We start from the raw sequence: 27,846 nt of genomic DNA, 5'->3' as shown, positions 1-27,846 counted from the left end.
CCAATCAGATTGCTTGATTTGACTTGTCAGTTTTTATAAATATATTTAAATTTCTTCCGTTACGAAACAAACTTACAAAGCATAAAATGGAAACATTTAAGATTAACTTCGACCTCCGGGGAGGTCTTACTATAGTATGGAGGAGTGGATTGAGCAGTGCCTATCTCCAGAAAAAAAAGCACCTAAACTACGACATGCAGAGCTACGTGAAGAGCAGGTAGACCAACTGGAAACGCCCCTTAGCTGTGAGCTATTGCTTAAATATACATATATTTAAGCAATAGCTCACGACAGGCCGTGGTATATGCTCATTATATCACAGCTAAGGGCCGACGCACCTTGCCGGTACTCAGTAAAATGCCGGTACTCAGCCGCCGGCAATATACGTATATATTGTAAACGCAACGCAGCGCAAATATTGGTCTAACTCTGCCTCACAGAGGGTGACTGGCTGTCTACATGACGTGGCCTGCCGACATTGCCACTTTCATACAGATCATACTAATGCCCTCCATTGGTCTCTGTGTGTCATTCAAGCTCGGGAGGGTGTGTGTTGGTGTATGTGTGGCGCGAGCGAGCGAGAAAGCGCGCGCACCGGTTACGTGTATTGTTGTTAGCATCTGGTGCTAGCTAGCTGCGCTAACGGATATAAGGAGCTGTTTCAACAACAAGGTGGAGGGAGAGTCCTTTGCTGTCAGACTGAGAGGCTGATAACTACAGCTCTGGTGAGGTAAATTACTCTCTGAGTCTTTAGATAGTTAACTTAGTTTAAGTTATCTCAGTGGGTCTCAAACGGTTCGGTCACCATTTATGTAAACACATATTTCCATTTGAGGGGGTAGTGATTAGTAAAATATGCATGAATAAACAAACAAAATGTTAACTAGGTGAAAAAAGGTAAGATAAACTTGTTGAGAGCTAAAACTAGTCTTTGCTGTTGCCTCAAAGAGAAGCAGGGGGGAGAGGAGGGAGACAGGAGAGGCCGATTCAGGAGCCCAGACACACTCACAACTATAAATGAACCAAAAACAAATAAATAAACAAGTTTCAATGTTTTTTCATATTGGATATTGTATGTTATTGGTTATGGTCTTCTGTTGTACTGATAAGAAATCGGAGCAGAATTCTTTCTAGTGATTTCATAATTACTGAGGTGGGGGCTATTGGTCTGTAGTCACATTAATGACAGACATAATATGAGGTCCTTGGCACTCAGACTTTAGAGGGGTCATTGTGTGATCATGGGGCATCACCCTTACAGCATCAGGACAATATCTTATGGAGTCAGACACTGGAAGTGTGCTGGAGGCGTTGACTGGGACTGATGGAAGGATGAGGCTGATGAGACTGAAGAATCTGCGAGGAATGAACTAGCGGCTGAGAAATAATCATATATTAAAAGACAGCAGCATCATAAGAGGCCAACAAAAGTGACAGAGTGTGTCAGTGTGCAGTCTACCATCCTCTTAAAATACTCTGTCCAACAATATTAGTCTCATGAAGAAAGGTTTTTTAACGCTCATTCAAAATAGCAGAGAAACATGCATTCTTGTTCTCAGGAGGGGACATTGACAGAGGATTGTTGGAAAAGTACGCAGTAAGTACTTCATAGTACTTGTGGGGGTAGTTTCACTAGTACTGAGTCCAACAGGGTCAATTTCACGAAGAACTAATGGCAACAAAAAAATAATTCCCTCATCAAACTTAGCAGAAGTGGCTTGATTTTGTTCTCAGGAGGGGAGTTTGACAGAGTATTTCTCAAAAAATACACAGTAAAAGTACTTCAATGTATTGTAAGTAGTAGGCTAATAAAAAGTCAAACAGTATCAATGTCATTAAGAAGTAATGGTAAAATTATATTTGTATCATTCATCAAAGATAGCAGAAAAACATGCATTATGGAGGGGACTATGAGAGGATTACTCACAAAGTACACAGCAAAAGTACTTCATTTTATTTCTGGTAGAAGTCAAACTAGAACCGAGTCCAACAGTGTCAGTTTTTTAAAGAACTTGTGGTAACAAATATTTGTATCACTCGTCAAATATAGCAGGAATAATGAAGAGCAGCAGATTTGAAAAAGCAAACTCGAGAGACGGCTGAGTGACCGCAGTGCAGAACCGCAGTATAGTTTAAATCTCCTAACAATGTTGTCCATTTTAGACATAGGCTTATTATATTTACAGACCTTAATAACATCCATTCTTTGGGCTCAATATGTGTCTTGGCTGTTTTCGTTGTGATCACTAAATTCCCCTTGTTTATAATTATCACCGTTCCTTCAGCAGGATACTGTAGTGATTCAAAGTGTGATTTTAGCAAACGAGTGCTTTTGTTTTGAAATCAGTTCCGTGAGTTTGGCCCCGCCCCTCGCTCCAATGGCCATGACCCCAAACATTTTTAGAACATTAAGAAAAAATGTTTAAGTAACCTTTCATCAATCATCAATAATTAACAATAATAGAACGTTATATTGATAATGTACTCACTAAACTTACGATTCATTTCACTTTTTTTCTTCCAAAAGTTAATTATCCAAAGCCTCTGTACACCCCCTTCTATTTACATGTAATGGTTTGGTCCGTGGCGGTTCTACGGGGTGGCACGGGGTGGCTGCTGCCACCTCAGAAAAATGCCTTGCCACCCCAGCTGCCACCCCATTTGGCAGCTTTGTTTTGAAAGACAAGTTGTGGCTCATCGGACATTTATGAGAGAAAATCTCTAATGTCCGAGTACAAGTGAATGCAGCACAAGACGCGAGCCTTGTAACCCCCCCCCCCCCTGGCGCGAGCTTGGAAATATGATTGGCGGCGATTTCATTTGAACGGGAGGACAGCGCAAAACGAGAAGCATTTCGGATACAAGTAGACAGAAGGAATGAGGTATTTGTGGTCAGGGTATGGCTGGGGTAGGCCACAGCCATACCAATAAATGGCTTAGCCCCACCATGAAAAATGATGTTAAAGTAAGCAAAATAAAGTCTGCCAACTCGCGCGGAGTAAATTGCACAGACAGCAGTTAGTAAGATTGATTTCAGTAGCCACTTGTCTGGAAATACCGAAGACTAGAAACGGTTTTGAAAACTTTTGTCAAGTAGTGATCGGCTTCTCTATAGAACATCTTTGATAATGTCTTCTGGCCAATCAGAATCAAGATAACAGCGTGGTGTTGTTGCAGGAAGTCCCGACGGAGAATACTTTTGCTGTAGTACATCTCGATATACATCGGTACAACTATAAGACCCCACGGTTTGATGATTGATAGGTGTGTGGGCTGTCTTTCATTTTGACACACAGAACAATGGGGGCTATCCACCCTTATCCACAAGGTAAAGTAATTCACACAGCCTCTTCCCTCTCCTCTCTGTGAGGAGCAGCAGGTTCAGCTTTCAGAACAAAGTAACAAAAAACTAAAATGACATTCATTTTTTTAAATACGTTGTGTAGTAATATATATTTATTTATTTTTCTTCTTACGAGAGTACCAGCATGTGTATTTGATGTTAGTATTTCAAAAAATCTCCTGGGGGACAATCCCCCCGGACCCCCCTGCAGGGGTTGGGTTTTCAACTCTTTCACGTGTCGGGAAATTGCAGAATTTGCTCCAGGTCACCCTTTTTATTTACTACAAGACAAATGTGCCTTTTTATTTCATACAGTTCAATTTGGATTGAGACAGGGAAATAATCTAAACCTCACGCGTGGCGTTTCACTATCAAGGGAAGCGTGTATGTAATTACATTGCAAATACTGACTTGAGCCCCACCACTGTATGGGTTAGCCCTACCATAGATTACCCAACACAAATACTCTGGCGCCGCAACTGTTTGCGGTCTACTATGACAAAGAAGAGCCTATCAAGTTTGGCTGTACTCAGCATTGAATCAAAACGCACCATAGCTTTAAATCTTAATAAGTTTTTGCTGATCAAGATGGTAATCGCCACATTCAGCTGTTATAGGCATGCCAACTTGATGCTCTGCTCACGGATGAGAATAATAAACTATGTAAAATGAGGACCTTACATGTGTAAATATATGTTTCTTCTTTGTGGGGGTCTGCCCCCAAAAAACAGTTTCAAGTCCTGAGAAAGTCAATTAAGACGGTGTGTAAAACTACACTGCCCAGCCCAAAAAAAGTAACCACTTTGATTTAACTAGGCGAGTAGGTAAGGACTTTCCACTGGATAATAACTGCAGCGATGTATGTTTTAGCTGAATACAGTTTTTTTTAACCCTAATTGATGCAGTTAGTCATTTCTTTAATGTTTGTTCTTTCTTATGTAAAGTCAAGGTTGTAACTGTTTGCAATGAAGTCGTGGGGCGCTGAACTGTTCCTTTGATTCTTTTGAATTATGATAGTAATTACTGGTCTTTCAAATTTGAAGGAGGGTGAGCAAGCATCTTGAGGAACGTTCATCATTAACTCCTACAAAAAAATATAGTTTATTTAATAATAACACTGAATATGTGAATCATAACAGTGATTGACAGCTGATAGGAATAATATGATTGTTAATATTATCATATTCATACAGACACACATCGATGAGACGGTTAATTAATGTACTTATTGCAGCAGTCTGCATATTTGGTACCCCTGCTGGTCTAAGATTTAAACCAACTCATTCAGTTAAAATTCATTAAATTACGTGTGCCACCTTATATATTTATATTTAAGGCTTTACTGATGTGCTACAATAATCTCACCTAATGTTATTTTGTTAAAATATCAATATTGTGGATTTCCAAGTTAACATTGATTGATATGACTGCGATTAAATCAGAATATACTTCTGCCAGGGGATGCCACCCCTCAAATTCTCCTGCCACCCTCTTGCCACCCCATGAATATTTGTCTAGATCCGCCCCTGGGCCTCCAAACGCTGTGCGGTACCGCACTTTCTAGCAGCAGAGTGAGAGCATGTGAGGAGGGATGCTAGTACTTACGTGTGTGCCATGTCTCAACCACTCACAAAGTCAGGCTTTCAAAAAAGAAAAGAAAGGAGAGAAAGACAAGAGAGAGGGACTAAAGGACGACAGTATGTCACCCTGTTTTTCAAAGAAAAGGTGGGTGTGGTCCATGAGTGGTGGAAATTAGTCTGTTAGCTAAGCTTAGTCCATTGTAAATAATAATTGTAATGTTTTGCTGACATTAAGTACTATTAATATCTTCACAGAAAATGCTGAGGTTTATCATTTCACTGCTCTTTTAGCTGACATTTAATAAATGCAGGTACATTTTTAGCAGCTATTCATACTAAATCAGTTGTCCCTCCCCTGGTGCCAGGACCAACAGATCCATATTTAGGCTCCGCAGCCCTGTCCCCCCATAAGGCTTTGCAGTCTTGCCATGCTGTCCATTGAAAGCCAGTTGGCTAGAAAGCTGGACTTCAAGGACTTGATCAGTGACTTTGCCTGTAAGAAGGCTAGGCGCTGGGCTCTTGGTGAGTAAGGCTGAGCCAGGGCTCGTAATAACTGTTAAAGGGCAAGGCTATGGTAACGATATTGGATCAATACACAGAAGATGCATGATGAGAAAAAGACTGAGAACAGGCTCTGATTTAGCACCACCATCTGGCCTTTTCACTTCCATTTCCGTTTTGTTGTCCATTTACACCAGGCATGGGCAAACTAAGGCCCGCGGGTCATATACGGCCCGTTGGGCTTTTGAATCCGGCCCGCCGAATATTGGTACAAAATTGTCCAAATTATAGTAAAGACCGCATTCATTTTGCCTTTTTCCTGCAATACCCGGCATTTCAGTTGATCTCACTAGATGGCGCACTTTAGACACAATTTACCTTTGCTGTAGTCTGGTCTATTATCTCAGCTGGCCCCAATCGGCAGCCCGGCAAGGTCGGCGAATATAAGTTGTAACAAGCAGTAGCGCTGAGCAAAGTGACTAGAACGCGACCACACACTTATAAAAACACTTATATAAAGTCAGGCAACACTAACCAGGCTTTGTGTGATTCTGTTTATTTTTACCTTACTTTAATAACCATCCGTTCACTGTTATTGACCATTGAGGCAGACGTTTTCCTTTTGTTTTGTATTATTGCGACCATCGGATGGAATCAATATATGGGCTACATGTGGCCATCACAAGTAAAATCATAACGAAAACTACGCCGGTAAAATATGCGTGTAGTAAACGGCTTATGCCACAATATGATAGCAACAAGTAGTCAAGTCAAGATAGTCTGATTAGCTTCGTTTGCTATGCTAACATCACCTGTAGAATGCCAGAGAAACTTTCATAACAGCGTTGTGATGCCAAACAGCTTTCAGACTAAAACACATTCACTTATGGGGATGGGGGATATTTATCAGCTGCTTGTGTGACAGTCAGTGTTACGTGCCAGGCAGGCTGTACTTGTGTGGTTTTCTTTCCCTCCTGTGTTTCTCTCTTCTCCCTGTCTTCTGCACAGCTAATCAGCAGCTGATCGGAATCTGCCTGTGCACCTGAATCTGATGGCTTATTGGATCTCCTCACCCTCAGCTGGCCTATCAGCAGCCAGGGCCGACCATAAAGGAGGCACCCAGGAAGTCTTCTCTCTCTCTCACTCTGGGCCTGTTGCTGATGAAGGAGCCTGCAGTGTTTAGCAACTCATGAACTTTGAATTGTCTGACCTTGGTGAAAGTGTGTGTGTTGAGAGGTGGAGGAGTAAGGTACGTCTGGGGTACCCTGTACAATTCTCACCACGTAGCTAACTAATGTTCAGACACACTAGGTTAGCGGATTGTTGCCACCCCTGTATATTGTTTTGTCAAATTCTTTGTAGTTTAGTTAGTGAGGTTTTTTTTGTTTGAGTTTTGGTTTCAAAGGATAGATGTAGAGATAGGCCTGGTTTTGTTATGCTTGTTTCTTTTGTTTGGCACAATCCTTTGACTCCTCCTCCTCCTCACCAACCGAGTGTTTCAAGTATATGTCTGTTCGATTCTGGGTTTACTAAAAATAAACCTTTTGTCAACTGTTAAACTGACTCCCTCGTTTTTATTGGTTGTATGTTATTGTCTGCAGGTCCCCTAGACCTTAGTGGGGACGTAACAGTCAGACAATGAAAACTTTACAGCGGCCGCTGCCGCGAGTTAACGGGAGAATAAACTCCGGTAGGCGAGCAGCACTGCAGCGGGCGGTAATGCAGCTGAACCACATTAATAAACAATACACCACGGCACTCTGGAGAAAGGTACAAGGTAGGAGAAGTAGTTCTTTAATTTAATCTGGCTTCGTATAATAAAAAATTACCCGACGCGGTCCTCTATTGATGTTGTTGTGAGCGGTGTTGCGGAGAAAATCAGCGACGTAAAACGCTGTGTGGGTCATAAGAAGGCACGTAAACGGTTACGTCATGACGCAAACGATGACGCAATGACGCAATAATTCACCTTTGAACCTAATTCACCTTTGAACCTGCATCTGTAACAATGAGTAGACCAAAGAAAAGAGAAATTCAACATTGAGTGCCAAGTGTATAATGAGGAGTGGACAGCTAAATATTTTTTCACCGATCTGCTACTGGCCCGGCCCGTCTGTCAAATTTAAAAGTCATAGTGTCCCCCGAGCCAAAAAGTTTGCCCACCCCTGGTTTACACTTTAATACCCGCTTATTTTGTAGTTGGTATGTATATTTAATAAAAAAATCTGCTGCTTATGTTATTTTTTTGTTATAGCATTTTATAAATGATAATATTGGTGTTAATGTTCACTTTATTTTAATTTAAGAGGTCATGTATATTTAAGTTATATTTATTTTGATTTATGAATGCTCCATTCAAAAATGTTATTAAAAAGGCATGTACACCATAAAAGATGACTATTGAGGTCTATTGTCAGGAATGTTAGTGTTATATCAAATAGTGAATTCTACTGCAGCAGAATGTTGCAGTAGAATTTGCAGTCTGCACAGTGTTGTATTTTCACCGCTCAGTGTCATTAAATATTGTGCGATTAGTATTGGACTACAAGATAGATGCAACAAGCCTGTACAGGTAGAGTTATTTAAAGCATAAATGAGTCGGTTGGGTTCTGGAGGTGTGGTTACAGCATTGTGCTTGGTTGGCGCGGCCTGTGCCTGGTGGTGCGGCCCAATGTCCCAAAAGCCCAAAATCCCTGGCGGCGTCCCTGAGCGTGAGGGTACACATTCAGAAAAGCAAGAATCCTATTAGCTTAAAAAAAGCCAAACCATTTAAGTGCCACATACAGAAATTATATATAAAAAAAGTTTATGTTAATGACAAAGGTGAAGGGGAAACAGGTGGATTTTCACTCTGAGATGTGTAGACTTAAAGAGCAACTTGCAGGTTTTTTTTTTTTACTACATTTATGCTTAACCTTGCCTGAAAATACAATTAAAAATGTTAATGCAGGATTTGATATGTTTTACAAGACATAAGGGCATGAATTCAGAGGAAAAAGAGCCGTTTTGAGGTCTGCTACTAAAAACTGCTTTTTTTTTTTTACGTCAAACGCGTCATATTACGCCACATGGGGGAGCAACTTTCTCGGACTCGTTCTCTGCCCAATCCGCGGTATTAGTTTGTAGTTGGTTTGAGCGGTTGTGATTTAGTGAGCTGGTATTTTTTCGGTAATTTTACATTGCATTCCACCATTTGTAATCATGGTGAGCTTGTGTTTGTGCAGGTTGCACAAACTCGAGCCTGTCAGGACATCGAGTCCACGGGAAAAGGACCGGTGCTAGCGTTCGTTCCTGGGTGCGTTGTGCATCCACCTCCCTGCAGCACCTACTATCACTTCACATACTCTCCACAGCTTTATCAGGAAAACGTATTACATCTCTCTCACCCCCTTTGCTGCTCTCTCTCTCTCCCCTCCGATACACAGTACCGTAAGACATAGTGTGGAGTTGCATTAGGTAACGCTGTGGTGGCTGTACTGCTCCAGCCGTCTCCTTTGTGTTTGTTTGTTTCCCCCTGTCTGTGTTGTTTGTGTGGGCATGGTGGCTCTCACTCCTGGCTCCCGGCTCAACCTCCACTCACCTACTGCAATCAGTTGGAGAGACAGCGAGCACATTTTGTGGCATCTGCGGGCAGTGGCAAGTACTTCCGGCATCTGCCACGGAGGCCGCTACTCCGTGGTATCTGTGGCAAGTATATGCCACAGATGTGGTATCTGTGGCAAGTATATGCCACAGATGCCACAACTTGCCGTGGCAAGTATATGCCACAACCATGCCACAACTTGCCGTGGCAAGTAAATGCCACAAGTTAAGAGTTAAGAGAAGGTTTATGGTAGCTGCCACTCGCCTTCCGTGGCAAATGCTGATATTTAAACCCGTATTTATCGCGTAAAATGTCGCTGTTTTGGCATGACTTTATCGGACTGATCTGTACACAAGACTGATGATCTGTTACTGATGGTCCGATCATGTTTTTCAAAACAGATTAAACATTATATGTTCTATAGATTTTACTTGGAGAACGTGGTTTGTTAAAATAAATAAACGTGCTATTTTTATGATAATACTCAAGATATATTATTAGTAAGTTGACATAAAGATCTAACATTGTTGACCAGAGGTGGGAAATAGGCCAACTTGTATACTCAAGTACTGTACTTGTGATTTAGAAATAGCCTACTTGTACTTTAGTTGAGTATGTAAATGGTATGTTACGTAGTAGATTACTTACCCCACTACAATTCAGAGGTAAATTGTGTAATTGTAGCCTACTCCCCTACATTTATTTAATACGCTACCTTTAGTTACTTACTACAGATTCTGATTAATGATGATACATATAATCAAGTCTTAAATCAGACTTTATAGTTACTTCTGGAGTAAATTCACAAGATACCCTACACAAAGTCATTAAAACTAGCTGTACCTTTACCAGCTTTGAGAACACTTTCATGATCAATCATTATAATGAAAACATGTAATATGCACTTTAAGTATATTGTTATGCTAATCATTTTGCGCTTTTACTTGAGTAACATTTTAATGCATGACTTTTACTTGTAACAGAGTATTCCAACATTTAGGTTGGCTACTTCTACTTTTACTTCACACTAGAACCGTCAGGGGTCGCTGTATAGCCTACCTAAAACCACCAACGTGTCAAATGAACGAATGCATTGATTTTCAAGGTACAATGTTATTTTATTTATCATACTAGAACACAATGAGTGTTGCCACTACTCGCCATGGCATGTGCCTTGGCATTTGTGGCATCTCCCACAGAGGCCACTACTCTGTGGCATCTGTGGCAAGTATATGCCGTATATGCCACAACTTGCCGTGGCAAGTAAATGCCACAGATGCCACAACTTGCCGTGGCAAGCATATGCCACAACTTGCCTTGGCAAGTATATGCCACAACTTGCCGTGGCATTTGCGCATGCTGAACGGGAGCTGCCACAAGATGCCAGAGTTAAGAGAAGTTTTACGGTAGCTGCCACTCGCCTTCCGTGGCAAATGCTGATATTTAAACTCGTATTTATCGTGTAAAATGTCGCTGGACTATCACAGGACTGATGTGCGATCTCTATTTTTCAAAAAGATAATAAATTATCATTTATATTCAATTTTACTTGGAATAGCCTACTTGGTTTGCTAAAATAAACAAACGTGCGATAGTAGGCTAAACATAGGCCTATATTGTAATAAAAAAAGAAATATTGGCAAGTGAGCGTTGCAACGCAAGCCCTTGGCAATTGTCGCTTCTTGAGGGGAGTTTCCACTGCTTGCTACGATAACCAGGTGTATTGTTACTAGTAAAGACAAATAATTAAAAAATAAATATCTGTATTGACACAGCAACGTGTACAATGGTGTTATTAGACTTGGCTACAGACTTAGGGCAGCTGTAACTGATTGCAGTTGCCACTGCTAGTGAGATGCTAAGATTTATATTTTATAAATGAGGCTAAGGACAGTTATATTTGATTGTACACATGTATAAATGTGTTATTTTAAATCCAGGCATATGTACTTAATTTGTATTATTTTCGTTGTTAATAAACAGATTAATGTCATTGTATCTGTTTTGTTGTTTAATATTTTAATTCTGGTTGAACATTTTTATTTAAATGCTTCAGATTATTCTTATTAGATATTGATATCAGTGAATCTAAACAAACCATGTTATTCCGTTAAGACAATCATGACAGTATATTAAAAATCGAGACACAATGCATGCTTTTTTATCCACCCTTTTATTGCGTTTTGAAACTGGCGAACAATTTATATTGTTCGAGTTCTTGACAGAACGCTGAGTCATGCTCATCCGTCTCCCCTTGCCAGCTTTTCAGTGCTTGTAGGCTTTGCGCTTGGTTGTCCTTATCCTTATAGCACAAGTAGGCTATTTCTAAATCACAAGTACAGTAGGCTACTTGAGTATACAAGTTAGCCTATTTCCCACCTCTGGTCAACAATGTTAGATCTTTATGTCAACTTACTAATAATATATCTTGAGTATTATCATAAAAATAGCACGTTTATTTATTTTAACAAACCACGTTCTCCAAGTAAAATCTATAGAACATATAATGTTTAATCTTTTTGAAAAATAGAGATCGGACCATCAGTAACAGATCATCAGTCTTGTGTACAGATCAGTCCGATAAAGTCATGCCAAAACAGCGACATTTTACGCGATAAATACGGGTTTAAATATCAGCATTTGCCACGGAAGGCGAGTGGCAGCTACCATAAACCTTCTCTTAACTTGTGGCATTTACTTGCCACGGCAAGTTGTGGCATATACTTGCCACGGCAAGTTGTGGCATCTGTGGCATATACTTGCCACAGATACCACATCTGTGGCATATACTTGCCACAGATACCACGGAGTAGCGGCCTCTGTGGCAGATGCCGGAAGTACTTGCCACTGCCTGCAGATGCCACGAAATGAGCCAGGCCCTACTGATCAGTTGTGCACCCTCCCCGACTACACACCTGCTTTCCATCAAGCCATTTACAACGGCATATCAACGGAGGCTCCACAACCTTTCTCCGCAAGATCATCAAGTATCAGCCGTATCTCGCGTCTCCCCTCCGGTACACAGCACCGTAGTGTGGAGTTGCATTAGGTAACGCGAGATACGGCTGATACTTGCGCATTAGTTTCTGTTATGGATCAGTATCAACAGTCCTGTCAGTAACGTTACTATATTATCAATACTACTTTAGTTATAGCCTGATATATGATTGCTAACTTTACAATGTTGTGATGTGACTGACGTTAGCTAACATTAACTGTAGCTAACGCCGGTCACTCAACAAGACAGCTGCTCTGTTCTCCACTGGTTCTCCACACACCAAAGCTCCATTTCTCTCCGATGGCCGTTATTTTTTCTAATCCTTGGCTGCTCCTGGTCTCTTGGACGCATAGCAGGCTCATAATTATAATGCATTTGAATATATATTTTCAACCACTTCTGTGAAGAAGGATTCACACTTGTATTTCCAGATCCACACTTGTGTTTTTCAATGCACACACAAATGTGTTCCGTTTCATATACATGTAAATAAAATCCAAATACAGAAAAAAGTTTTACATATATATTTTTTGATCCTCACATATTTGTTTTCCATTTAAAACCGCTGCACCTACAAACACAAACCGCTTTCTGTGCGTGGATCGCTGTGCATTCGTGTGTGGGGTTTTTGAGACTCCCCTGACTATGAAGTTAGATATGGTGCAAAATGCGAGAGCGTGTGAAACCTGATGTGAGCACTTGCAGAAAAAAAATCTGAGCTTGTGTGTGTGCATACATTTACATTTGTATAAAATATCCACGTAACTGTGAACCAAATGTACACTTGTATAAAATATCCACGTAACTGTGAACCAAATTTGAAGTCACAGAAGAAGAAAAAAAGTTTTGTAGCTTGTAGAAAAAAAATGAACTTTGTGATGAAATATTCACTTGTAGAAAAATACATATTTTAAAATATATTTTCCATTACAACTGCAACTTGGTCATTACAACTTGACCAATCTGCTCTGTGGCAGTATACATTGACTAATCTGCGGTCTTGACTTTTGCTACACTTCTTGCGATAAATGTGTCGCTAACGGTTCGTGTTGCTACCAGTCCGCTGACATGGCGCGTCAATCAACGGTAAGTTTTGCCCATTACTTGCCCAGTATTACTTTGAATATTATTATTGTGATTGAGCATTAAATCCGCTTTGAAGACCACCGTTTTATATTTCGTAGTTTAGCGGCAAAATAACGTTAGTTAGCCAGCTAACGCTAGCTTTGTTGAGTTTATGCTAGCTAAACAAGTAGTGGTTGTAGTCTACAGCAGTAATTAATATATTATAGCCTACTGCTTTGGCACTAACGGTGGTGTTTTTAAAGCCTTTGTAAATTATCCATGCTATTTTCTACTTAGCTAACGTTGAAGTAGTGTATGTGAAATCAACCTCACAATAAGATGTGTGTATATTACAATTATTAATGTCATATTTCAAGATGATTACTTAGTTATTACAATATGGTTGGTTGAGCTGGAGTTCATTATTGAGCTTACTCGTTTACGTCAGTCATATCTGAAGAACAAACCCAAACCTTGTTGTTTTTATTGATTGCATTACCAAATGGGTATCAAATAAACAGTAAGCCTTGGTGTTAAGTATTATTATTTGATGACGCCCTTAGTCTGTGTACTACGGTAGCAGTCGCACTGTTATTCTGTTCTTGTATGAAGGTACGTCCTAATGTGACGTCACTACGTTGACTGTTGTCAGTCTGTGAATAAACTTACCGGAGACATGCTGAAGAGAATACCGAGTCTGATTTACTTATTGTTCATACGCGATTCATGTGCACCCAAGCTTAACAGGTTATGGGCCCAGGCAGAGTTGGACACAAACCGACTTGGAGATAAGTGAGTTAGATTATCGGAAGAAGTGTTACGCGACGTATTACGCGTTAGCCAATTAAGCTAACAAGCTAGCTTAGCAAGTGAAGTATATTAGCAAGCTAGTAGCCCTCGCGGTAAAGTTGGCGCGCAAAAATGGCAAGCAGAGCAACAGATCTCCTGGCACCGCAGCTCTTATTCAAAGGATGTGAAGATAAGTATGACCTTTGGGAAACAAGATTCCTAGGCTGCTTACATACTCTGAGGCTAAAAGAGACTATCTTACATGAGCCCACCGGTGCTGATCAAGAACAGCTAGATGCAGATAGAAGGAAGAATGCTGATTGCTATGCTGAGCTAATAAGGCTGATAGATGATAAGAGCCTGTCGCTAATAAGACATGAGGCCGCAGATGACGGCAGGAAGGCTCTGAAAATACTGAAAGAACATTATTCAGGGAAAAGCAAGCCGAGGATAATAAACTTATACACGTCGTTAACGAGGCTGCACATGGCAGACAACGAGAGTGTTACCGACTACATGATAAGGGCAGAGAACGTGATTACAGCCCTGAGAGATGCAGGCGAGACCATGAGTGATGGACTGACCATAGCCATGATACTAAATGGGTTACCAGACTCCTTCAAGCCATTCGCCGTCCATGTAACACAGAACGAAGATAACGTTACGTTCACAGACTTTAGAAGAAGATTAAGGGTCTATGAAGAGTCGGAGAAAATGAACACAGCAGAATCCACAGATAATGTGATGAAAACATGTGCAAGGCAAGGCCGAGGCACCAAGACGCACGCTAGCAACAGAAGAGATGAAGATGCCAATGTGACGTGCTACAAGTGTGGAATAAAAGGACACATATCAAGAAAATGTTTTCGAAAAGTGTGGTGCGGTTACTGCAAAAGGAATACACACGATGAATCACTCTGTAAGAAAAAGGGGGGAGAAGATGGTGCCAGAAAAGTCGCAGAGGAACAGAATGGCGACCAAGACCATCTCTTCAAGGCCAAGCACACAAAGAGCGGGAAACCACCAGACAACGTGAAGATGAAAGGCATCATGGTGGACGCAGGAGCGACATCCCACATCGTGAACGACATCGGAAAGTTTAAAAGCTTCGACGATTCATTCCAGCCCGAGTCTCATTCAGTGGAGTTAGCTGACGGGACCAAGTGCAATGGAACAGCACAGAGAAGAGGAACGGCGGTGATATGTCTATTAGACGACGCCGGACGACAACACAGAGCACAGCTACGGGATGCACTGTACATGCCCTCATACCCACATGACATCTTTTCGGTGGCAAGAGCAACAAACGGAGGGGCGACAATCACCTTCAAGAAAGGGGACAGTCACATGGTTACCAAAGACGGCAGCAGGTTTGACATCCATGAAAGTGTAAATTTGTATTACTTACCAACTGTTGAGGGGAATGTTGACCAATGTAAAGGGTGTCACGACATGCAAACTTGGCATGAAATTTTGGGTCATTGCAATTACGAAGATGTACAAAATTTACAAGGTGTAGTGAAAGGCATGGAGATAAGAGGAAGTGCAGTCAAACCAGCTCAGTTGTGTGAAGTGTGTACACAGGGCAAGTTCACCCAAACGAGAAATAGGGAGCCAGACAAAAAGGCTAAGATGCCCTTAGAACTAGTCCACACAGACTTAGCCGGTCCCATGTCAACACCAAGCATAGAAGGGCACAGATATACACAGTCTTTTACAGACGACTACTCTGGTACTATTTTTGTGTATTTTCTAAGGTCCAAGAGTGATACAGTGCAGGCCACAGAAAGGTTCTTAGCAGACATAGCACCTTACGGAGAAGTTAAGTGTATCCGTTCAGATAACGGCACTGAGTTTACAAGCCGAGACTTCCAGGCACTGTTAACCAAAAATAGGATTAGACACGAGACGTCTGCACCCTATTCACCCCACCAAAATGGTACCGCAGAGAGAGGTTGGCGAACTCTCTATGATATGGGCAGATGCTTACTGATAGAAAGCAAGTTACCAAATAAACTATGGAACTACGCCATACAGACAGCAGCTTATGTAAGGAACAGGTGTTACAGTAGGCGCACAAAGAAAACGCCATACGAGCTGTTCACAGGCAAAGAACCAAATATATCCAAACTTCAGAAATTTGGGTCAGTGTGTTTTGCTTACAAACAAGAGAAGGGAAAGCTCGACCCTAGGTGTGTGCAAGGTGTTTTCATAGGCTATGATAAAAATAGCCCAGCTTACCTGGTGTATTATCCAGACACAGAGAGGGTCCAAAAGCACAGATTGGTAAAATTCACAACAAAGGGGGATAAAGAAAAGGAAACACAAACACCAGAGTCATACAATGAATATGGTGATAGTGATGTACATCCCAGGGTCAAGGACAGCGATGAAAATGTTGTTGATGAATGTGATGTGGGAAATGTGCCAGGTCAAGATACTCAAAGTGGTGCTTCTGGGACTTTACCTGAACAGACTGAACGTACACAGCCGGGTAAAGTCACCGAGACTCCAAACAGAAAAAACCCACCCAGAACCAGGAGGAGACCAGCTCACCTACAGGAGTTTGAGACTGACGATACGGAGGACAAACTGCAAACATGCATGGATTTTTGTTACAGAGCAGTATGCGACATTCCTCAAACCTTCCAGGACGCCATAGCGTCACCCAAATCAAGGCAGTGGAAAAATGCCATGAACGAGGAGATGAGATCACTGGAGGAGAACGAGACCTTCAACCTCACCCAATTGCCACCAGGCAAACGGGCAGTGGGGGGTAGATGGGTCTACGCACTCAAGAGTGACATTGATGGGTCAGACAAGTACAAGGCGCGATTTGTAGCTAAAGGCTACAGTCAGAAACCAGGAATCGACTATGATGAGACATTCTCACCCACAGCTGATATGACAAGTGTAAGAGTACTCATGCAAAAGGCAGCACAGGAGAACTTAATCTTACACCAAATGGATGTTAAAACAGCCTATTTACATGCACCCATTGATTGTGAAATATATATGACACAACCAGAAGGTTATGAGAAACAGTCAAAAACAGGTGAAGAGTTAGTATGCAAGTTGCACAAATCTCTCTATGGTTTAAAGCAGTCAGGCAGAAACTGGAATGCTATGTTACATACATGTTTGACTGAAAATGGTTTTGTACAAAACCCCGCTGATCACTGTGTGTATACAAGAGAAAAGCACAGCGAAAAGGTAATCCTAATAATATGGGTTGACGATCTCATTATAGCAGCCAGCAACGAGGGTGTATTAGAAAGTGTAAAGGGGATGCTCACTGAAAGGTTCAAAATGAAAAACCTGGGAAAGTTGAAATATTTCTTAGGTATAGATTTTGAGCAAACAGAAGGTCAAGTCAAAATGTCTCAAAAGAGATATGTGAGCAAAATACTGGAGAGATTTGAAATGCAGGATTGCAAGTCCAGAGACACACCATGTGAGCCAAAACTAGAATACACAGCAGACGCTGAAAACATTAAAGAGCCAAGAAAGTACAGGGAGGCAGTAGGAAGTTTAATCTACTTGTCCACATGCACTCGACCAGATATATGTTTTGTGGTCAGTAAACTATCTCAGCACTTTGCTGAACCAACTGAAGAGCACTGGAACACAGTAAAACATGTGTTCAGATACCTTAAAGGTACAGCAGAACAGGGGTTATGCTTTAAGAGAAATGACACAGATAGACTAGGTCTGAGAGTGTACAGTGATGCTGACTGGGCATCAGACGTAACAGACAGACGTAGTACATCAGGATATTGTGCCAGTCTCAGTGAAGGAAGCTCCTTGATCTCATGGAAGGCAAGGAAACAACCTACGGTTGCACTATCTACCTGCGAGGCAGAGTACATGGCCTTAGCATCAGCCATACAGGAATACATCTACTTAGAACAATTACTCAGAGGTATAGACAAATACAAATATGCACAAACAAAGGTGTACGAAGACAACCAAGGTACTATAGCACTAGCCAGAAACCCAGTAAACAGGCAAAGGTGCAAGCACATTGATATTAAGTACCATTTCATAAGGGAGACTGTAAATAGTGGAAAGGTAATTTTGGAATACTGTCCTACTGAGCAAATGATCGCTGATGTGATGACAAAACCAGCCACCAAAATAAAGCTAAAGAGGTTTGCTCAGGATATGTTTGGCACCTAGAAGGGCAAAGAGTTAACATAGTTAAGGTAAAAGAAAAAGAAGCCTTATTTTGTTTTGTTCTCAGGTAACCCAGTAAGCTAAGAGCGAGTGGGGGTGTTAAGTATTATTATTTGATGACGCCCTTAGTCTGTGTACTACGGTAGCAGTCGCACTGTTATTCTGTTCTTGTATGAAGGTACGTCCTAATGTGACGTCACTACGTTGACTGTTGTCAGTCTGTGAATAAACTTACCGGAGACATGCTGAAGAGAATACCGAGTCTGATTTACTTATTGTTCATACGCGATTCATGTGCACCCAAGCTTAACACTTGGTAACACAACTTCCAAAGTTACAGTAAAATAAAAAGGACCCTGACTCGGACAATACACTATCCAACATGTTCAACAAAAGATAATCAGTTATATTGTTTGTACACATGGTATTTTACATATATATATATATATATGTTTGTTTAAGGTGTCCAGGTGATGCAGACAGGCTGGACAAGAGAGTGAGAGACAGAACTGGACTCCTCACAGCAGTGAACTTCAGCACAGGTACAAATACTATTTTTTCATACTGTACAAAGAATCAAGAAAGATATTGGTTTACATAAATGAAGTTTTGACTTTAATACACTGATATACATACCATTAAACAATACTAAATCACCTACACATCAGTGAAGTTGAGGGGTTTTTCCATGCAAAAAGTTACATTTAGATGTTAACAAGCAATATGATTTTGTCAGCTTTCTAATTGAATGTATTGAAGGCAAAGATATTTAACACATAGTGAGAACTGCTACTATTTATCTCTCAATATTGTCTGTAAAAACGTGGTAAATGTTATTCTTTCATTCAGTAAGACAACAGAACAAGCTTCTACAGTTGCACTACGTTTTGTAACAGTTACATATTATTTTGATAATAAAATATATTTCAATGTTGATGAATTTCATACTGTTCATTCATAATCTGATTACAATTACAAAATAATTATATCTACAGCCCCTAAACACACAAACACACCGCTTTCATAAATAACACACTTGTTCTGCAATAATATGTTTTATGTTTCCTGTCATTTTTTTTAGGAAAGGACATGCCTGAAAGACATCCCCTCTTTCTCTGAGGGTCAAGAAGAATATCCAAGAGGAAAATTAAAAGCTGATTTTATAATATTTTAAGACCAGTACAGGACATTCACTAAGAAACTACTTTTATTGTGAAAACAAAGATCTGCACACCAAATTTTTTTACAAATATTTTTGTAGTCTATCAGGACCATCATTTGTTTGTGACGCTGCCTGCACCTCAGAGAAGGGGTGGTTATAGTCAGGCTTATAAAGTGTGGCGAAAAACACAGTCAGCTGATGGGATGCATCTATTTCCACATCTACACTCCATCAGCTGATTATTTCTATTTGCCTCACTTTATGAGCTTCACATCACTTGTGCCTTGTACCGCAGAGTTTGCAAGGTCACAAATAAATGGGGCCAATCTTCAGTCAGATGTGAATCTGTAATCTATTTTCAGTAAGAATAATGGACGAAAGGAGTGCAAATACAAATACAATTGATTGAAATGTGAACCAAAAGTTAATCAAAAATGTTTTAAATAAAAAGCACATATGGACAGAAGGTGTAAAGCCTATTACATGTATAAGTAAACACATTTAGTCAAATAAAGTGACAGACTAGGCCTGTGCAGTTGGTATCAGCTTTGCCCAGCATGGGCTCCTCCATCAGGCCTGGACCTCCTCGCTGATGAAAGACCCTCAGTCCTCTCCAAACCAACAGACAGGACGTCCATCACACAGAGGTTTCTCCCTGAAGTCTCTGCAGCTCTATGGATACCACGCTGTCTCAATCCGTCCACACTGAATATGAGGGAAAAAAATAATAAGCAAATAATAAATGCTTTAGACAATAAGAAATATAAAGTTGACAGTTGAGTTGCTCAGTTTTTTTAGATTGTCAATACTATTACTGTATAACTAATATATCAGGTTAAGAGGAACATTCAAATAAAGATTGGTCTTTAAATACATGTTGTCTCTTGAATTGTTTGTCTAAAGTCAAGGATCTAGAACTGGTACTTAGCTTTATTGATACAGTCTTGTTATTATGCTGTTTGGAGGAGGCCTCACAGGTAAGAGTACTAACTAGCTACTATCACATGTACCTTAGCTTGACTTAAATGTATTAAACGTATAATGAAGTGATGGCAAAATATAAATAACTAATGTCATGCAAACATATTAATATTTGCTTGATTCCAGAGTTGAATTTAGCACAATTGCATACAAACATCAAGGGATATTAATATTCTGAAGTCTTCGTTCTAGAAAATAGCATAGATAATTTACAAAGGCTTTAAAAACACAGCAGGAGCCCAAGACAATTATAAAACGTGTCATTATTTCAGTCCAGTTCAATTGGTTTTATTTTCATAAACGGTTATCAACCGTTAGTGCCAAAGCAGTAGGCTACAATATATTAATTACTGCTGTAGACTACAACCACTACTTGTTTAGCTAGCATAAACTCAACAAAGCTAGCGTTAGCTGGCTAACTGACGTTATTTTGCCGCTAAACTGCACGATATAAAACGGTGGTCTTCAAAGCGGATTTAATCCTCAATCACAATAATAATATTCAAAGTAATACTGGGCAAGTAATGGGCAAAACTTACCGTTGATTGACGCACCATGTCAGCAGACTGGTAGCGACACGAACCGTTATCCCCGCAGTCAAGCCTCGTCGTTCTGATAGCTACGCCCCTTCGCTCCAACCCCCCTCCCTCCCCCACATCTACAGCTGATCTGAAGGTGAAAATTACTTTTTCGACACATTTATCGCAAGAAGTGTAGCAAAAGTCAAGACCGCAGATTCGTCGATTTATACTGCCACAGAGCAGATTCGTCAAGTAGCAATGACTGATTTGAGAGGTTGTAATAACCAAGTTGCAGTTGTAATGGAAAATATATTTAAAAAATATGTATTTTTCTGCAAGTGAACATTTCATCACTAAGTTCATTTTTTTTCTTCAAGCTACAACACTTTTTTTCTTCTTCTGTGACTTCAAATGTGGTTCACAGTTACGTGGATATTTTATACAAGTGTACATTTGGTTCAAAGTTACGTGGATATTTTATTCAAGTCTAAATTTATGCTCACAAGCTCAGATTTCTTTTCTCCAAGTACTCACATCAGGTTTTACACGCTCTCGCATTTTGCACTATATCTACTTTCATACTGACGGTCAGCCGATTCGTACTTGTAATTTTTTTCGATGTCTCCTCAATTCTAAGCACATGAGCGCTTGGCTAACCCTAACCCACGAGGGTAGATTTCTTACGTAAAGACGCAGAGAACAGGAGCTATCCTCGCTGTCAGTCACAATGTCCATGTCCTATATCACATCAATCAGCTAAGCCAAAAGTCCATATGCTATCTCATGACGACCTAACATAAACTTGTCTTTACTTACTTATTCACTAGCAAAGCTAACAGTATGCAATCTAACGACTAATAGGCTATGCTGGTCGCTAATAGCATTAGAGGTCGTTTTTACAGTATAATAGTTGCAGTACAAAACAATACTCAAACTCATATTTACCTCATATAGATCACAACAGTCCAAACCATTGGATAACTGGTCGTCAACCACAAAGTTATTAAGTTTATTTCGCTACTGTCTGGAGCCCAGTCCTGGGAGGCGTGTGGCGCTAGTTGGCGCAGGACCATCTGTCAAACTCCAATCTATCACCCAATCATGATACTCGCTGTCCATTGTGAGATTGGACTCAAACCAATAACGACGCAAGTTCACAATGGACGGAGCCAATCACGTCACGGCATCACAATGGACAGAGCCACTCACTGCACGGCTCCTCCCCGAACCCGCCCCCCTCACGCTTTGGTTGATAGTGGCGAGGCGTATCAGTGGTATTCAGAGTAAGTAACAACACTACATGTTTCTATTTTCCCGTTTACAGTCATAAAACCTATTTTTTACAACCGTCGTTTTGGCGTCAACTTTTACATTACTGTATACAGTCGGCAACTTCAGTCTGCATAAAGTTAGCAAGCCAGCATTGCTAATGGAATCGTGTCTAGGTTAAATACACGTTATTATATTAATAAATGTCAACAGCCATTTGTTATACATCCGATTGACAACAGTAATTTAAATAAGTTGTTAAACGACTCTTGTATGAATGGGCATGTTGTAATTAGTAACTACACTTCTGTGAGCAGTGGTACAGAAGTCATACAGCATATATACTGTATGTGGGAAGTAACTAAGAACATTTACTCAAGTACTGTACTTAGTAGAATTTTGAGATACTTGTACTTCACTTGAGTGTTTCCATATTTTTCTACTGTGTACTTCTACTCCACTACAATTCAGAGGTAAATGGTGAACTTTTACTCCACTACTATGTGTTTAATAGCTTACCTTTAGTTACTTTACAGATTTGGTTAAGATGCCTATTGGTTACTGGTGGCGTTTCACGAGTTTATTTGTTCATATAGACACCTAAAGTATATCATATATTATATGATATAAATATCTTTATGTGAGATAAGGGATCGTTGCTCACTATGATATGATAAAGTGTGTTATATGCTCCAGGAAGGATACAGTATATTGTTGAATATATATTCAAGATAGCTATATACTGTATATAACATTACATTAATTGTAATTCAATATACATACATCAATCATTCATGGATAAAAGGATAACTTCACAGTTTTTGAACATGATGTGTGTTTATACATGATTATATGTGTAGATAACCTGTATAAATAATGGTTAACATGGTGTCAGTGTTGTTCGCTTTGCAGTGTAGTTCTCTCTAACACTTGCATTGTTATTTTACTTAAAGTTTAGATGATCACTAAACCTATAAGCCATAAAGAAATGGGAGATGCGGAATGGACGGGCTTTGGCCTTCAGGAGGGATAAACCCGCTCCAAGGAAACGAAAGTGACGTGACCTCTGTCAGAAGGTACAGTATAGAAACATATGTAGCTATTACTTATTATTCACATATGATAAGTATATTACTGAACATTTACAATTTACTGGTGCAAATATTATCAATCAAAGGATTTACACTGAGTGACTCACTCCAGACTAAAACATAATGATGATAGTTTCAGATTAAGAAATGCCTCATGCATATATCACACCCCGAGTAGTTACCCCCAGAGCCCAGCCTCCTCCCTGTGGTCTGCCAGGAGCCCCCAGAGCCCAGCCTCCTCCCTGTGGTCTGCCAGGAGCCCCCAGAGCCCAGCCTCCTCCCAAGCAGTCTTTGGGTGCTGTCCATATACGGCATGGATATCCTCTCCCACATGGACCATATCAAGGCCAGCATCACCTCCACATTTGGTTCCATCTTAAAGACCCTGTGAAGTGTGCACTTGTGCATGATCTGTTATGCTAATACGTATAGTAATGACCAAAATTGTCCATTGGAACCCATATCAAAAGATGTTGGAATAGCAACGAATTTGACGAGTTTTGAATTTTCCGGGGAAATCTGCAGTCGACTTTCGCCTTCGTGGGCGTGGCTTGCGATCTACTGCGTGACGTCACGAGATGGACGCCGCCGCACTGTTTACATTCACCACTGTTCATTTTTTCTCTTTTTCAAAGTCGAATTTCTCAACGTTTTTGAGCTAGTATTTTCCTGGAAAGTGTGTCGGAGTCGACTGGAAGTGATTGCCAATCGAGAAAACCTGACAATGGAGGCGACAGTGAAGAAAGAGGGATGAAAAACACAGGGGAAACGATGCATTGCCGCTGGCTGTAGTAATGTCAAGTCTGCCGAAGTGGCGATGTTTCTGTTCCCAAAAGATGAAGGTGAGCCTGGCTGGTGTCATTGTTTCGAAGATTCTTTGATTGATCATGATAAATAAAGGCCACTGGTCGATTCGAGAGAGAGAGAAAGAGAGACTGAGAGAGTTACAGGGTTGTTGTTAGCATCTGGTGCTAGCTCGGAGCTAACGGAGATTAGCTGTTTCAACAATAAGGAGAGGGAGAGTGCTCTCCTGTGGGACTGAGAGAGATAACGTCAGCTCAGGGAGGTAAACTGTAGCCTAAGTTATCTCAGTGGGTTTGGTCATCTATGTAAACAAATATTTCCATCTATGTAATATTAGTTGTATAAAATAGGTTAAGAAATCCTTCCAATGTTTTTTGATTATTGTAAATATATGTTTCATATGAGTGTTGAGAGCTGTATCCATAAATCTCTTAATGTTGCCCTCAAAGTGCACCAGATTGATCACTTTCCTCATCTATCCTGTCCGAAAAGCTGTCCAAATCAATCATTTCTCTCACACTAGTATCACTTTCCAGAGTCTCTGCCATGTTTACAATGGCAACTGGGTACATCTTGTGACGTCACAGCCACTATCGTCTGCAACTTCCGTTAGGCTCAGACGGCAAAATTAATAATTCATTAATTAATTAATTATGAATTATTAAACATTATTTTAGCCATGAACAGGCACAATGATATGTAAGGAATGAAACTGCCATTTCATTTTGGTGCAAAAACATGCACTTCACTGGGCCTTTAAAGATGGACTCAACCAAAAAGGTCAAATATGACGTGACTGTGTATTTGATTTCCATGTTTGTTAAACTCTCTTATAAACAATAACATTAAAAACTAGTTTTTGGAAACATTAACTGCTATAGGTCATTTCTAATAAATGCCTCAACTTCGCTGTTGTCACATTCCAGATCACAAAGCATCAAAGCAAGGTGGAGATGCAGCTCTTCCCTGCTCCACCCTCTGGCCCTCAGTTGGAGATGCAGCTCTTCCCTGCTCCACCATCTGGCCCTCAGTTGGAGATGCAGCGATTCCCTGCTCCACCCTCTGGCCCTCAGATGGAGATGCAGCTCTTCCCTGCTCCACCCTCTGGCCCTCAGATGGAGATGCAGCTCTTCCGTGCTCCACCCTCAGGTCCTCAGGTGGAGATGCAGCTCTTCCCTGCTCCACCCTCTGGCCCTCAGATGGAGATGCAGCTCTTCCCTGCTCCACCCTCTGGTCCACAGGTGGAGATGCAGCTCTTCCCTGCTCCACCCTCAGGTCCTCAGGTGGTGTTGCAGCTGTTCCCTGCTCCACCCTCAGGTCCTCAGGTGGAGATGCAGCTCTTCCCTGATCCACCCTCAGGTCCTCATGTGGTGTTGCAGCTCTTCCCCGCTCCACCTTTGGGCTCCATGATATATACACCAGTGAGCTCACAGTTTCCAGTCCTGGTCGCTGCTCTACAGGCTCTGAATGCCAGCCTCTCTCTGCTTTTCCTGCTCCTAGTCCTGCTCCTGCTCCATATAGACAAACACTGACCGGCAAAGTACTGCCCAACACGTGTGAAGGTGTGGGAGGTTTGGGACAGCGGACACTGGACACTGCCAGTACAGGGAGTAGTGAACTACATTGTGCCAAAGGAGCAAAGGTTGGAGGACATAACAAAATGTATATCCCCCCCACCAGAGGCATGGATACTGGACACTTATTTATGTATAAAGTTCGGTGTATAGTTTGATATTTATTTATATATATATGATATGTATATATTTTATTAAGTTTATGATAATGTTAAAACTCATTTAGAGTGTTATTTTGTTACACTTCACCTTTCTTACTTTTATGGGTTGTTTTACATTTTATTAAGTTGAACTACTTTAAAATAAAGGTTTGGTTCTATCAAGTATGTGACTGTCCAATAATTGAGTGGAGTGCTATGTTTAGAATTTCTATAGGTTTTCTCTTTGTTTGTTAAAAGAAATACATCATAACACCAATACCTTCTTAGTTCATATTAAATGTAATGGTTACATTTAATTATTTATCCACAGCACACAAACCAGGAGCAGGTCCATATTGGGTACTTCAAAACTATCCCTGATAAAGAAAATAATAATAATTGTATGTAATAAACTTGAAAGAAGTAGATACGTTTTACTTAATATTTATTAGAAATATATAATATTTAATAGAAATGTGTTAATAGTTAACTGCATAACACAAGTGTTATTAGTCAACAAACGCATACGTTGTTGGTCTTTATTAAAGTACTTCTGTATAAGACTTTTACATGCTACAGAAGGGGAACAGGGAGCAAGAGAATCGTTTTTTTCCCTCTTTTTCTCTTTTTCCTCTCTTTCTTCCTCTTTTTTCTTCTTCCCCCTTCTTCCCCCTTCTTCTCCTTTCTTCCCCCCCCCTTGCAAGGCTATTGTTCCCCAGCATTGGCGCAGTGGATAGAGCCTTGGTCTGGTGATCAAATGGTCACTGGTTCAAACCCCACTGCAGTCAGCATGTCGTTGTGTCCCTGGGCAAGACACTTTACCCCAAATTGCTCCTGTGGGGATTGCCCACAGTATTGAGTATATAAGTTGCTTTGGATAAAAGCGTCTAACAAGTAACATGTAATGTAATGGACACAAAGGTATGAGGGGCCACACGGGACATTATTCAGAAATACCCTTCACACCCACATATGAAACGCACTCACACACACATGAAACTCACTAATATATTATACACATGTGAAACGCAGTCACACACACATATATGAAATGCTCTAATACATAGTGAAACGCACTCACACACACATGAAATGTGATTTCAGTATGTTGTGTGAGAGGGATTTCAGTATGTTGTTTGAGAGGGATTTCAGTATGTTGTTTGAGGGATTTCAGTATGTTGTTTGAGAGGGATTTCAGTATGTTGTGCGAGAGGGATTTCCACTTAGCCCTGGAGGGTTCATAGAGAGAAAAATTAATAAAACGTGGCCACGCTTTATTAACTTGTGCGCACGAGATGTAAAGCGTGGCCACGCTTTAAATACAACGAGGCTACGCTTTCTTAACTAGTTAAAAGTGGTACGTGGCCTGTACTACGAAGCAGGATTTGCTATTTACACTATTCATTCATGAAGTATGACGCTGCGCTGTCAGCACGCATCTCCATGTTTGTGATTGGTCAAATGTTGCTAACCCCGTCCCTTTCACGTGAACGCGCTCTCAGCCGGACAGAGAAACCCTGGTTGATTTACTGAGTTGATAACCAGCTTCGTAGGACCGCTTAGCGACATCGCGTTTGTTAGGGTTAGTTAAGCCGGGTAAATCAAACATATCCAGGGTCTGTTGAACTGGCTTCGTCGTACAGGCACTGGAGGCAGTAACGTGTAACTCAGCAGAATCTGAGAAGAGCAGCACCAGCTGCAAAGAGCTGTGCCTTTTACTGTTTACTTCACTGTGTTTCCCTTCATTAGAACAGCTGAATAGAGATCGAGGCTGCTACGTTTAACCACACACACCTCTACACACATCAAACTACCAGAGTATTCCCCCTCGTTTTATGAAGGAGATGTCCTGTCACCAGGGCGCATGATGTGTGTGTGTTTGTGCTCAGCTCCGCTCTGTGTGTGCATGTTCGGTGTGTTTGTGTGGGTCCGACACCACCGGCATTTGTTTTCAAATTACCACGAACAGTAATTTACAAAAAATAAATAAAGATTAAAAAAGCACAAAAGCATTATAATGGAGAATTATAGATAAGAGACAAAGAGGAAAGATGATACATGTTAGTCATTTCAGATGTATGACATATTATTGTGTTAAGTGCATTGATTTTTTGTTACTTTTTCTTCCATATTGAAGAATGAAAGCATTTCTTAATCGAATGTATACACTTTTATTCTACTGCGATCAAGCCAGCCAGCCATCAGCACATTATATTGCGGTGCCCGAATATCCTATGCATTATGGTAGAGGCCTGGAAAAACTGCCTTC

At 40.7% G+C, this 27,846-nt stretch overlaps 1 protein-coding gene across 4 annotated transcripts; it reads left to right on the top strand.

The window, feature by feature from the left end:
- Positions 1–5,272: 5,272 nt before the first annotated feature.
- LOC307013355 (uncharacterized protein) lies at positions 5,273–25,833 on the top strand. Of its 4 annotated transcripts, none has more exons than XM_079640719.1 (3): positions 5,273–5,445; positions 22,927–23,044; positions 24,790–25,833. In XM_079640719.1, exon 3 carries the CDS (start codon positions 24,817–24,819, stop codon positions 25,393–25,395), a length of 579 nt encoding a protein of 192 aa, XP_079496845.1. In that variant the 5' UTR covers positions 5,273–5,445; positions 22,927–23,044; positions 24,790–24,816; the 3' UTR covers positions 25,396–25,833. The 4 variants fall into 4 exon arrangements, with proteins under 4 accessions (XP_079496845.1, XP_079496843.1, XP_079496844.1 ...); XM_079640717.1 differs by lacking the exon at positions 5,273–5,445 and adding an exon at positions 21,957–21,982 and having other exon boundaries at positions 22,922–23,044; XM_079640718.1 differs by lacking the exon at positions 5,273–5,445 and adding an exon at positions 22,385–22,441 and having other exon boundaries at positions 22,922–23,044.
- Positions 25,834–27,846: the final 2,013 nt, after the last annotated feature.

The sequence above is a fragment of the Notothenia rossii genome (genome assembly GCF_949606895.1).
Source record: "Notothenia rossii genome assembly, chromosome: 7".
NCBI classification, from domain to species: Eukaryota; Metazoa; Chordata; class Actinopteri; order Perciformes; family Nototheniidae; genus Notothenia; species Notothenia rossii.
This window is presented reverse-complemented; position numbering and strand designations above follow the sequence as displayed.